The following is a 12493-nucleotide window of genomic DNA, read 5'->3' as shown; positions in this document are numbered from 1 at the left end:
ATAATAAATTATCTTTCAGTTATCTCACAGTTGAATGTCACTTCAGCTAAAAAGGTGAATGTATTCTTAAAATGTATTTTTATTTTTATTTAATTAAAGTGTTATGTATTATTACTAATGTATTGAGTATCATGCATTTTCGGAGTACAGCTGTACCAAGTATGTCTGAAACATTATGAAATCCCAAAATGTTGTGGGAAATAGTTTTCTCTGTAGAAATATTTTACTGGAAAAGAAAAAGAAAACTGGATTTTTTTTTTGCCATCCCAGATTAGCGTGCTTTATTGCCCAAGGGAAGATAAATGAAATAGTGCTGTAAGCTAAGCTTTTCCATATGCAGAGTAAATGTTGTGGTCTTAAAGTACATGATGTAAATATCATGGGCGGTAGGATGCTATGGATGTTGCCTGGTCAGGCGCACATAATGAGTCTCACGAGGAAAAACCATGGAGACGGATTTCTTCAGAGACTTCCTCCTAGTGGCAGAAGCACTAGTATTTTGCTCTAATAAAAACAGCTTGGCCTGTCTGACATTTCTCATCTGTAATTCACTTAAATTTGATGGGGTGTATTAAATATCCATTTACACTACTCAATGTTTTCCATTCTCTTCCAGTCCATGGCACGCTCCAGGTGTAATGGAAAGATCCTATGTCTGTGTCTCTTGCCTTGTGTGATGGTAAGTCACCTGTTGATCTACATCATGGTGTCCATATTTGTAGCCGTCTCCTACTCCCCTCCTCTACCCCAGCTGCCCCTCCATTTCATTGCCACCGGAGCCTCTGCAAACTCGGGAGCTCTAGCATCCCATCCAGTTCGGCCCTTCTGGAATCTCAGACTAGAGGACGGGGCACTGTGGAACCGCCTCCAGCACGTTTGGGACAGAGAACACAACCCCATATTGAGAGGTAACTGCACAAGGTACAAAGGTCCAAGCCTTGATGCAATACAACCCCAAGAGATGGGAAAAACTGGTGCTTGTGAACAAACCAAAACTTGGGCGTCTCACCTGCCCGATTTTAACACGCTTCCTGAACAAATGAAGGATTTTGTCCTGTCCATGCACTGTAGGCATCACGCTATCCTCGTGGACCAACCCAACCTGTGTTTCGGGCAGGACTCTGAAACGCTGTTCCTTCTGATGGCGATTAAGTCACAAGTTGGAAACTTTGAGAACAGACAGGCCATCCGAGAGACATGGGGAAGGAGCGGCCGGATCCAAGGGGACGGCGGAGGAAGAGGCTGGTTCATACGCACTGTCTTCTTGCTTGCGAGGCAGGACACAGAGACAGGGCCTCATCCGGACCTGAGTGCCCTATTGAAGTTGGAGAGCAACACCCATAAGGACATCCTGCAGTGGGATTTTAAAGACACTTTCTTCAACCTCACCCTGAAGGATGTCCTCTTCTGGGACTGGTTTTCACAACACTGCCCTCATGTCCACTTCATTTTCAAGGGAGATGATGATGTGTTCGTTAGGACTAAGGCTCTGCTGGACTACTTAGACCATGTTGGAGTACAAAAAACACTTCAAAATCAAACGAAAGGATGGGACGATTTTATTGTAGGGGATGTTATTGCCAATGCCTGGCCCAATCGGCAGCCTTATACTAAATATTACATACCCGAAAGCTTCTATAAGGGAGCGTATCCCGCGTATGCAGGAGGTGGAGGGGTGGTTTATGCTGGTGCTTTGGCCATGCGTCTGCAGGACGTCTCACGTTGGGTCAGCTTGTTTCCCATTGACGATGTTTACTTAGGAATGTGCCTTTACAGGCTCGGCGTATCCCCCACTCATCATTCGGGTTTCCTCACCTTCGACCTTCCAGAGGATCTGCGGGAAAAGCCGTGTGCATATCATAATGTTCTCCTAGTGCATAAACGCACCCCAAAAGAAATGTTAACTCTGTGGAAGGATCTGCTGGTTCCTCCTCAGGAGTGCTAGTGTAAAGCAGGGCAGCTTGTTCATAAATTTAAATAAAGGTAAAGGATGCAGCGAGGACCCAGACTTCAAAGTTATTTTCGTTTTCACCACAAGGTATTTTCATGCCAATTGGGTGTGTTCATTTGCATAAAAGGCTCTTGTTTTTCTCTGATGTTGGGCTGTGTGTGCAGTGGTCACTAAGAGAAGATCAAATTAGGATGGCAAGACAGCAGACAAGCTAAAAATGGCATTGGAAGTCACAATGGTTGACTTCACAAGAGAGGGTTCTTGTAGAATGGCTCTTGTTTTATGGGAATAAGAAAGAATATAGTGGACAATAAAGGAGTCTCTTGTTATTTTTTTATCTTTAATATTAGAGGCTTGTGGTCCAACGGTCATGAACAAAAATGATCATGAATATAATTCTGCTTTGTATTTAATTAAAAAGCTATGGAACTGCTTTCTGTTAAAAACAAAACGAAAACTTTACTATTCTATTTGAAATGTTTCAGAGATTTTTTTAGAACGTTTTTTAGACAATATTTTTACTCTCGGAATCTATATTTTTTGCTCTGTTTTAGTTTTACATAATATATGTAATTTTCTTTTGTTTTGCAAGAATTGCCAATGTGGAAATGGATATCTGGACTCCATTTTGGAGAGGCAAAATGATCTGGATGCCTGAACACCCTACATACATTGTCATCTTGTTTAGGCCTTGTGGGCCCAATTATAGCCTGGTGTTGTTGGAGGCACACTGAATTACAACAACAAAACATAATAATGGGAAATAATGAATTATAATAATGAACAATGTATGATTTGTTCGATTGGTCATAGATATTAGGCCTACTTTAATAATAAAGTATACTTTAAATGTTTGTGCATTGATCCAATTCATGTAAATGAATGGTTAAGCGCATTTTTTGATCTCTGATTATTTGTTTGTTTCACTTATTATTTTAATCTCTGTGTTCTCATTTGCCTTGAATGGCTCACTGTCAATGTATGTTTATTTTTAATAGTGGAAATTGGCCCTCTTCATTTTTGTTTGATCAGAGAGTGTTCTTCATCCTCCAAATTTTTCTTAGAAATCACGCCAAAAGAAGCTTGTATATTCTTACTCAAGTAAAGACAGATATTAAAGTAAAAGATGTTAACCTAGTTAAACTTGGGTTTTTTTTCACCAAAGAAATTATGTGTTTGTGTGTGTGTGTGTGTGTGTGTGTGTGTGTGTGTGTGTGTGTGTGTGTGTGTGTGTGTGTGTGTGTGTGTGTGTACGCGCACATAAGCGTGTGTATTTATATGTATAACACCCATATATTATATGAACAAACTTTATTTTTTAATTGATTAATCGCAATTAATTGATTTGACAGGTAGATAGACAGACATTTATAATTTATAATTTATTAGAATTCACACATGCACATACTGTATAGGCCTATTACATACACTCTAAAAAATGCTGGGTTGTTTCAACCCAATTTTGGGTAAAATATGGACAAACCCAGCCGTTGGGTTAAATTTTTACATTACATTTTTAACCCAACGGCTGAGTTTGTCCATATTTTACCCAAAATTGGGTTGAAACAACCCAGCATTTTTTAGAGTGTACAGTAAACAAACTTGACAGCACTGATAGACAGACATACAGACAGACGACAGACAGATAGATAGATAGATAGATAGATAGATAGATAGATAGATAGATAGATAGATAGATAGATAGATAGATAGATAGATAGATAGATAGATAGATAGATAGATAGATAGATAGATAGATAGATAGATAGATGATAGACATTTATTAGAATTCTTTGCATACAAATGATATATTTCTGTGTTAATCTCTCATTTCTTTCAAGAATAATTTGTATTTTTATGTGGAGTTTCTTCTCACCTGAACTTGCTCAACAGGGTACTATTTTCTGTAAAAATGCTTTGGTAGAATATTTATTGTGAAAAGTGCTGAATTAAAAATCTTTCTTTTCAAGCTCATATATCTACCATTCATAAATTGAAAGCATTTTATAGTAGCCTATAGTAGGCATAATATTTTACAAATAGCCTAGCCTATTTGACTTTTTTCAACGGTTTAAAAGCCAATTATTAAAAAAACGTTGTTAGCTGGGATTACTTTCTCATAATATTATTCTCATACCATTTAAATAAGGTTTTGCCATAGACTGTATAAAACTTTTTTTTTACTGAAGAAACTCAAAAAAGTGTGGAATACTACAAGACTGCGTTGTACAGACCAACATCTTCCATACCAGTAGGTGGCGCTGCAACACCCTCTTAGTCCATTTAACCCGGAAGTTGTCAGAGCAGCACAGCGTTCATCATACGATTGCGTTAATGCGGTAGTGATAGTCGTGTATGTTTGGTGTTTACATTTTTCAACAAAAATAAATGCGAAATAATGCGTTAAAACCTCGATAATAGAATCTGGACCCGACACTAGGATGTCTTTGTACTGTTGATATTAGGTAAATAGTTACCTCTTTGCCGTATTATAAATCGACTAAAGTGCATTAGAGAGACGCATATAGCACATTTAGTCCGTAAACACAACCGAAATGGGTTCATCAAAGAAACACAAAGAAAAGGAGAAAGACCGGGATCCCGAGGATCGGCACCGTGAGCACAAGAAACACCGTCACAAGGATCGAGAGAAGGAGAAGGACCGAGAGCGAGACAAGAGAAAGAGATCCCGATCCAGAGAGAGGAGCAGCCGGGGAGCAGAGAGAGACAGAAGCGGTAAAGGAGAGAAGAGCAATGCAGAGCCACGAGTCAAGAGAGAGAAGCTTGATCCTGCTTTTGGGGACAATAGCGGTCAGTCATCCTGTCCACTCCGTAGTTTCTGACAAACTACCATAATTACTACTGTAAAATTGTGTTGACTTGGTGTTCTGCTATACAGTTATGAAAATGTAGACGGCACGTTTGAGCCTTATAGGCCTGATTTCACAGACAGGGCTTAGATTAAGCCAGTGCAAGGCCTTTGTTTCTATTAGGAGATTTAAGTAAAGTTAGCTTTTATAAACGTACCTTAGAAAATAACATTACTGATGTGCTTCTTGAGACAAAACAATGACACTGACATATTTAAAGATATTTCGGTGCAAGTTGCTTTCAGTTAAAACGGCTCAAACATGCACTTCAGTCTGGGAAACTGCCTGGGCAGCCTTCATCTTATCCTCATTTCTTACTAAAATTCACCAATGGTAGGCCTTGACATTGTACTGTATTCATGTACATCAACTTGTGTTGCAGAGCCAGGTCCCAAATCTGCTGGTGGTGATGCTTCGCTCAGCATTGAAGAGACCAAGTATGTTTTGTAGCATACTGTCATTTGTAATTATGGGAGGGGAAGGTATAATTAATTTAAATACATGTATGCTATATATATATAGTACTAAATGCTATTACTCTTTGTTTTGCAGTAAACTGAGGGCCAAACTAGGTTTAAAGCCCCTTGATCTCAATGAAAACAAGAAAGGTAAGAATATGATGGTCCTGTTACATCAAAGTGCTGTTTTATACACTAGTTAACATTTTGGGGACAGTAAGGTTTAAAAAAAAAAAAAAAAAAAAGTATTTAGCAATGATTCGTTAAATGGGTCATGATCTGCATTTTTTTAAATAATGTTTCCTTTGGTGTACTTCTAATCTTAGTATGATTTACATAATTTTTTGTCCTAATTTAGAAATAAAAGGTCATTTTCTACCCTGATTTGAATGCTGTTTGAAGGGGCGTGTCTGATATGAGACTTAAAGTGTAAACGCCCACTGCTATGATTCGCTAACATCTTTGCATATGAAATAAGTATTACATGTGGAAATCTCTCAATTTTTTTTGCTATATTTTTACTATTACAGCTGTTGGGATGAACTAATTGGGCGTTGATTAGATCTACTCTCGTTGCATGAAAGATTGCTGCCATGAGCAGTGTAGCCGTTGATCCCGTCAATGCAACCTGATTTCTGCACTCCCACAAATGCTTTCATCATAATTAACAGTTCAAACATTAATGTAAATAAGAGATTCGTTGTGCAGTGCAAACAGCGCCATTGATTATAACGAGAGTTCATATTACTGTTTCTAGTACTGTATTCTACTGCACAAGAGAATTTCAAAAACATAAAAAATCGAATTGACCCAATTTCCAAACTGTAGAACGTTAGTGTACGCATTACTTTGAATGCAATCTTGGTTGAAGTATTTCTTCTAAATCTATAATCGTTTGATGGTTCCTCAGAGACTGGAACCAAGGAGGAGCCCCTCGTGGCTGAGACCATTAATCCTGTCCACATCAAACAGCAGGCTGAGATTAGAGAGAAACTGGCTGCTCTCAAAGAGAAGCGTCTGCTCAATAAGAAACTGGGGTAGGATATTGTTGCCACCTGCGATGGATAATAAAACTATGTTCAAACTAAATCAAATGCTAAATTGTACTAATATCCGTCTGTTTGTTTTGTTTTCAGGAAGGTGAAGGCGCTTGGGGACGAGGAACCATGGCTGGACGACACGGCAGCCTGGGTGGAGAGGAGTCGCAAACTAGCCAAAGAGAAGGAGTTGGCGGAGAAGAGGGTGAGAGTAGACCGTTGTGTGGAGACAACCAGATGGCCAGCTTTGTCTCACTTTCCCTTTATCTGTGTTTTTATTTTGTCTTCTGTGTAATCCCTCTCTTAACAGGCCAAACTCCTAGAGGAGATGGATGAAGAGTTCGGTGTGAGCAATCTGGTCGAGCAGGAGTTTGCACAGGACAAGAGGGTGTGTAAGCTTATTGACACTTTCTTGCTGTTCCCCAGTCAGACTTTTATCCAGCTATTCTCAACCTTTTCTCAACTCCAAATGCCCCAAGACAACATTTTAAAGGCCCCCTAAAGTATTTCTGTTACTTCTGCTGTAATGAGAAATCTACTCATTTTCAGACTTGCTGGTTATTAAAGTATTATAATAATATATCAATATTATATAAAATAAATGCAATTCTAGATCATTCCAAAAGCATTCCAGTTGCTTATTTTATTTTTTTACTCACAGATAGTAGTTTCTACCCAATAAAATATTTCAGAGATTGGCATAACTAGAAAATTATTATCATACTGTGGGGGCCCCACTGGGCAATACTGGTGTGGTGTAAGACACCACCCCAGCAGAGGACGTCCCTGGATTAGGTCCAGTGGCAACGCTCATTAATTTTCATGATTTAAGGTTTTATGAATGTACATGACTTTTCCATGTTTAGAAATCCTCAAATACAAGTTTTCCAAGATAGTGGGAATCCCGGTCTCTTAAATAAATGTGACGTTTGTTGAGGGGCTGAATTAAAATAAAAAATATCTTGATGTTTTAACTGTTTAGGTTTATTTTAATTTATTTAGTCTTATTTGAAATCATTTTAAGTCATCTAGGACTTAAATCAGCACTGAGAGGAACTAGCTTTGACCATGTAACTGGTGTTGATGAAAAGGTTTCTTTTATTTATTTGTATATATTAGTATTGCATATAGATTTATGTATTAATTAATTTGCGCTGTTTTACTAATCAGGACTCATACGGCTCACGCCATCTCAAAGGGCTCAAGGTTCAACATAAGATGGACTCTTTCAGAGAGGGAGAAACGGTTGTCTTAACTCTACAAGACAAAGGTAAGCTAACATGATGATGATGATGATGGTGGGTAAATGTTCTGTTGCTGTAGATGAATAAGCATCTGCTAAATCACTGACAGCACCTACACACACACACTCCTGCAGGCACACTCACGGCTTCTCTGTGTGGGTGATTTTCATAGGTGTTCTGGAGGAGAAGGAGGACGTGCTGGTGAATGTGGGTCTGGTGGACAAAGAGAAAGCAGAGAAAAATGTGGAGCTGAAGAAAAAGAAGCCAGATTATAAACCTTATGCAGAAGAGGAGAGTGTGGATGACATGCTTGTTGTAAGAAGAACGCCTGTTAACTTTGCAATCGTACTAAAACCATTTTTGCAGTACATTTGTGACAGATAGACTCAAGTGCCATTTAAAAAAAAATGAAATCGAGCAATCGAACTCTGTTCCGGACAAGGCACCCTTAAAGAATCTCACTTGCTAACACATTAGCACTTGACGTCACACTGCCTGAACAGTTCTGCGTTGCGGCACATAGTCATCTGCCACTGAAATTTGGGGCAATGAGCAAAAAAATCTCCACTATTAAAATACCACTGATATTGGCTGATAGTACTGTGAGCTTCTGTCTTTCTTACTTTTCTCTCTTCTTTTAATTCTTTCCAGCTCAAGCCAAAGTCTGTGCTGTCCAAGTACGATGAGGAGATCGAGGGGGAGAAGAAGAAGAGTTTCAGGCTGAGTTCTGGAGGTTTTGTCGGGGGTGAGAGAGAGCGAGAGCTGCAGGCCATCAGAGAAAACCTGCACAATCAGGCCCAGTCTCTGGACATGCCCTCTCTCAGCCTCGCCACTGAATACTACACGCCACAGGAAATGGTGAGAAATACCTTTGTTTTAAGTGCATTCGGGTTTAAGTTTGATGTCATTCTTGACTGATCGTTCTGCCGTGTGTCACATCAGGTTGGCTTTAAGAAGACCAAACGCAAAGTCAAGAAAATCAGAAAGAAAGAGAGGGCTGGTGACCTCTTGATTGACGACACTCGAAACACAGATTTTGGCTCCAGGTAAAGCCTTCACTTGCTTGCTGTTGAATACTACAGCGACACCACTGTTATTTCAACCTAAAACCCATTCTGGCACTCAGGTCTCGAGGTCGAGGTAGAAGGCAAGATGAGCAGCAGCAGGAGGAGGAGGAGGGGGCGGAGCCTAGATATGTTGCTTTGGAAACCAGCAGCAAGCCCAGGGATGTCCTCCAGCAGTCGGATGACATTAGAATGGCCGACATGGATATTAGTGATGAAGGTAACAGAACTTTTTAATGCTTTTTAATTTTCTTTTTCTATCTGTGGGGCTTCCCTTTGAAATGCAAATGAATTGCATCTGTATTCTCTGCACTCACTCTTTCTCCTTGTCTTTCCCAGAGGACTTTGTCTCTCCAGAGCCTACTGCATTTGAAGAGGATGAAGCCGAGCAGGAGCTCCAGAAACAACTTGAGAAACAGAGGAAACTCAGGCAAAAACAGATGCTCAAAGACTCAGGAGAGAGGGTCAGCACTATTCCGTTCTGATGCAATTCTTCTGCAATGCAGATGAAAATCCACATTTTTATTAATTATTCAAATGAGTACGGTTTTACAACCCCAAGGCCATGTGTTTTTTTATGGCAGTGGTTGAGTTAATAAACATGCACTTTTGTAGGACACCTCCCGTCTAACAGATATCGTTGAATCAGTGGCAGATTCATGCAGCTGACCTGCACGACACACTTTTGGGGCCAGATTTACTAAACAGAGAAAATTAGCGTGAGAGTGCAAACCCATAAAAGCACCAATGGGAGTGGAAAGTTCTGCGTGTGATCAACTGACGGCACTCAAATGAAAGAACACAGACGCAGTCAGATCATTTCCATAAGCGACCAGCGCAAACCTTAGTAAATCGCCTTGCATGATTCATTTAAATACTCTCCTCTCATAAATTTTGCATCTGAAAGGGAAACTCCTACAAATGCATATGCAATAGGGTCAGCTGGAAAAATTACCATCCACGCCTTTCAGTGCTAATTTTTCACTGTACATCTTTAGTAAATCCTGACAGTATTTTATTAACGCCAAAAAAGGGTTTGCACTGGCGCAAGCTGTTAGTAAATCTGGCCATTTATTCGCTACCTTTTAGCCGCATCAGTTTTACAGGGTTTCACCCATTCTAAAATCTTTGACTGTTCATCCCTCTTTTTAAAAGTAAACTGACTTTAAAAAAGGCAATTGCTTTTTTCATGCAATTCCATGTTGAACTTCCCTTCCCACCCCCTTTTACTTTATATAATACTATTATATTCTATTGAATCAAGTCAGTGAAATTGCAAAAGTTAAATGTAGCTTTTTTTTTTATAATTCACAATAAAACGTTTATTCAACGGTTTCTTTTGTACGTGGTGTTTTCAGGTGGCTGAGCACATGAAGCAAATGGAGACGGCAGAAGATGACGAAAATGACCCAGACAAGAGGAACAACATTGTCTTCAATGCCACCTCTGAATTTTGTCGTACTCTTGGAGACATCCCAACCTACGGGCTGTCAGGCAACCGAGAGGACCAAGAGGATATTATGGTACAAACCATCCCAACTCTTCCCTCTTGTGATATGTTTCTTCACCTGCAGGTCTTGATGATTGTGATTTGTTTGGGTCACACAGGACTTTGAAAAGGATGTTGAGAAAGAAGGAGGTGGACAGTCAGACTCCGATATGGATGACAACGTGGGCTGGAGCACTGTCAACCTGGACGAGGAGAAAGTCCAGGCAGATGTGAGTCTTCCGCTCACCTCACTGACTGCAATTCTGTTGGAATGTGAAACCTCTTCTTGAATATGATCTTTTCTGTTATAGTTCTCAACGGCATCCACAACTATTCTGGATGAAGAGCCCATTGTAAACTCTGGTCTCTCTGCTGCTCTGCTTCTGTGCAAAAACAAAGGTGAGAGATGAACCAAATTTGATTTTGAACTAGATAGAATGGGTAATAATGTCTGATTTATTAAACATTTATATTTATTTAACCCTTTCAGGCCTGTTGGACACACAGATGCTGAAGGTGGCTCGCGTCAAAAACCCAAAACCAGTTCTGGCAAACGATAACTACTGCATCGAAGACAAGATGTGAGTAGATGTAGAAATACTTTCCCCAGTGGTTCCTTCTTATTTAAAAAAAGAAAAAAAGCCAAGCCTATTTCCTTTTCATTCTACTGCAGGAATATTGATGACAAGTACAGCAGGAGGGAGGAATACAGAGGCTTCACTCAGGATTTTAAGGAAAAGGATCACTACAAGCCTGATGTCAAGATTGAATATGTTGATGAATCTGGTCGCAAGCTGACCCCTAAAGAGGTTTGTGCACGTGTGGTTCTTCACCTGTCACATTATTAGATATCACTGCTACGAGTGCTCAGCTTCATGTGTCGTCCTCCAGGCTTTCAGACAGCTGTCCCATCGCTTCCACGGGAAGGGTTCTGGCAAGATGAAGACTGAACGGAGAATGAAAAAGCTTGAGGAAGAGGCGGTATGTTTTCTTCACATCGCCAATTATATTAGAACATGCAGCAACCAAATAAACTCAGCAGGAAACGGAAGTTGCGATTAATCTTTTCTTCCCTATTGTGATACAAATGGTATAAATGTCCATCGGGAATTGATTAGATCATTGTCGTTTGCTATTGCTGCAATCTCATGTAAGAAAAAAACAAGAATTGTCCATTTTCATTTCATGGTGGCTTTAATTGATGTGGGTCTTTTTTGGTGTGTGTCTTATCAAACTATTAAGGGTTTTTCCCCACATTTATTCTGCAGCTGCTGAAGAAGATGAGCAGCAGTGACACTCCTCTGGGAACCGTCGCTCTTCTGCAGGAAAAGCAGAAGTCCCAGAAAACTCCTTACATTGTGCTGAGTGGCAGTGGGAAGAGCATGAATGCGTACGTATTCATTCACCATTTCTTTTCCATTCTATCTATATTCTGGTTGTTAATTGGTTTTATCTTCCTTTTTTCACAGGAACACCATAACAAAGTAAACCTTAGAACAGGCCTTTCACAGAAGATTTCTCAAAGAAAATGTACTCGTTTTAGCCGTCTCTTAAATGAATAAAGTCGCAACTAGTGATGTATATACAGACATTGTCCTGTGTGTGAATTTAAATCCCTTGATTAATTTCGTGATTTGGACAATTTCCTGTAGAACACTTTATTCTTTTTTTCCTTCATTAAAAACTGTTGCGATTTAAACTGATCTAATATTATTCATGTATTATTACAAGCATTTTTGTTTGTTTTTTAGAGTTTGTAAAAAAATAAGTACAATGTACTTATTGTGTCCATGTTGTATTTCAAAACACTTTGTGCAGCTATTAATGTGTGAAATGGGTAAGGTTAAGGACCGGTTTGGTGGTGTGGTTTGGTTTAAGGGTGGGTTAAGATGTAAGAAAAGGCTCAACAGTCTAATTATATATGTAATTACAGAAATGAATTACATATGTAATTATATGCAGGTATTTAAAAAAGGTAAATAAAATGAAAAAACATGCATTTGCACAATAAGTACATAGCATCAAATTATTAATTTAAATATAAGTACATAGTAGTTGAGGACACCTAATATAAAGTGGGACAAAAACATTTATTGGACAGGACACCTAATATAAAGTGGGACAAAATATGTATTATCAATGTATTATAAATAAGTGTAGTGCCAGTAGTTCTTAGCTATTGCTGTTCTTTGTGTATTTTAATTACTGATACCACAGTGGTGTTAGATGCTGCATTGTCATCTATTGATGTGGATTAGCATGACCTTCTATCAGTTTACATAAATTACTCTAATACTATTGAGTTTTAGACTGAGGTCTACTCACTCATCAATTCCCCCTACCCGTCCGACAAAAAGGAAGCAACTTGGGCATTAATACA

At 39.2% G+C, this 12493-nt stretch overlaps 2 protein-coding genes across 2 annotated transcripts; both read left to right on the top strand.

The window, feature by feature from the left end:
- Nucleotides 1-359: 359 nt before the first annotated feature.
- LOC306984578 (N-acetyllactosaminide beta-1,3-N-acetylglucosaminyltransferase 2) lies at nucleotides 360-2672 on the top strand. The gene has a single exon (XM_079586053.1). It carries the CDS (start codon nucleotides 596-598, stop codon nucleotides 1943-1945), a length of 1350 nt encoding a protein of 449 aa, XP_079442179.1. The 5' UTR covers nucleotides 360-595; the 3' UTR covers nucleotides 1946-2672.
- Nucleotides 2673-4196: 1524 nt separating this feature from the next.
- sart1 (spliceosome associated factor 1, recruiter of U4/U6.U5 tri-snRNP) lies at nucleotides 4197-11812 on the top strand. The gene is made up of 20 exons (XM_079586625.1): nucleotides 4197-4762; nucleotides 5204-5258; nucleotides 5374-5429; nucleotides 6190-6316; nucleotides 6416-6521; nucleotides 6627-6704; nucleotides 7487-7586; nucleotides 7733-7875; nucleotides 8212-8418; nucleotides 8503-8606; nucleotides 8687-8844; nucleotides 8964-9088; nucleotides 9983-10147; nucleotides 10233-10343; nucleotides 10425-10512; nucleotides 10604-10694; nucleotides 10787-10922; nucleotides 11005-11094; nucleotides 11382-11503; nucleotides 11583-11812. Exons 1-20 carry the CDS (start codon nucleotides 4507-4509, stop codon nucleotides 11599-11601), a joined length of 2337 nt encoding a protein of 778 aa, XP_079442751.1. The 5' UTR covers nucleotides 4197-4506; the 3' UTR covers nucleotides 11602-11812.
- Nucleotides 11813-12493: the final 681 nt, after the last annotated feature.

The sequence above is a fragment of the Phoxinus phoxinus genome, assembly GCF_949152265.1.
Source record: "Phoxinus phoxinus genome assembly, chromosome: 17".
Lineage (NCBI taxonomy): Eukaryota > Metazoa > Chordata > Actinopteri > Cypriniformes > Leuciscidae > Phoxinus > Phoxinus phoxinus.
Note: the sequence above shows the minus strand (reverse complement) of the source record. Positions and strands in the feature narration are given on the sequence as shown.

Bases quoted from the DNA above. Each gene is read 5' to 3' on its own strand.
- LOC306984578 (XM_079586053.1), top strand. From the start codon at position 596: ATGTTTTCCATTCTCTTCCAGTCCATGGCACGCTCCAGGTGTAATGGA.
- sart1 (XM_079586625.1), top strand. From the start codon at position 4,507: ATGGGTTCATCAAAGAAACACAAAGAAAAGGAGAAAGACCGGGATCCC. The intron at 10,513-10,603 runs GTGAGAGATGAA...TAACCCTTTCAG, and splicing joins GCTTCTGTGCAAAAACAAAG to GCCTGTTGGACACACAGATG. The intron at 11,095-11,381 runs GTATGTTTTCTT...TTTATTCTGCAG, and splicing joins AAAAGCTTGAGGAAGAGGCG to CTGCTGAAGAAGATGAGCAG.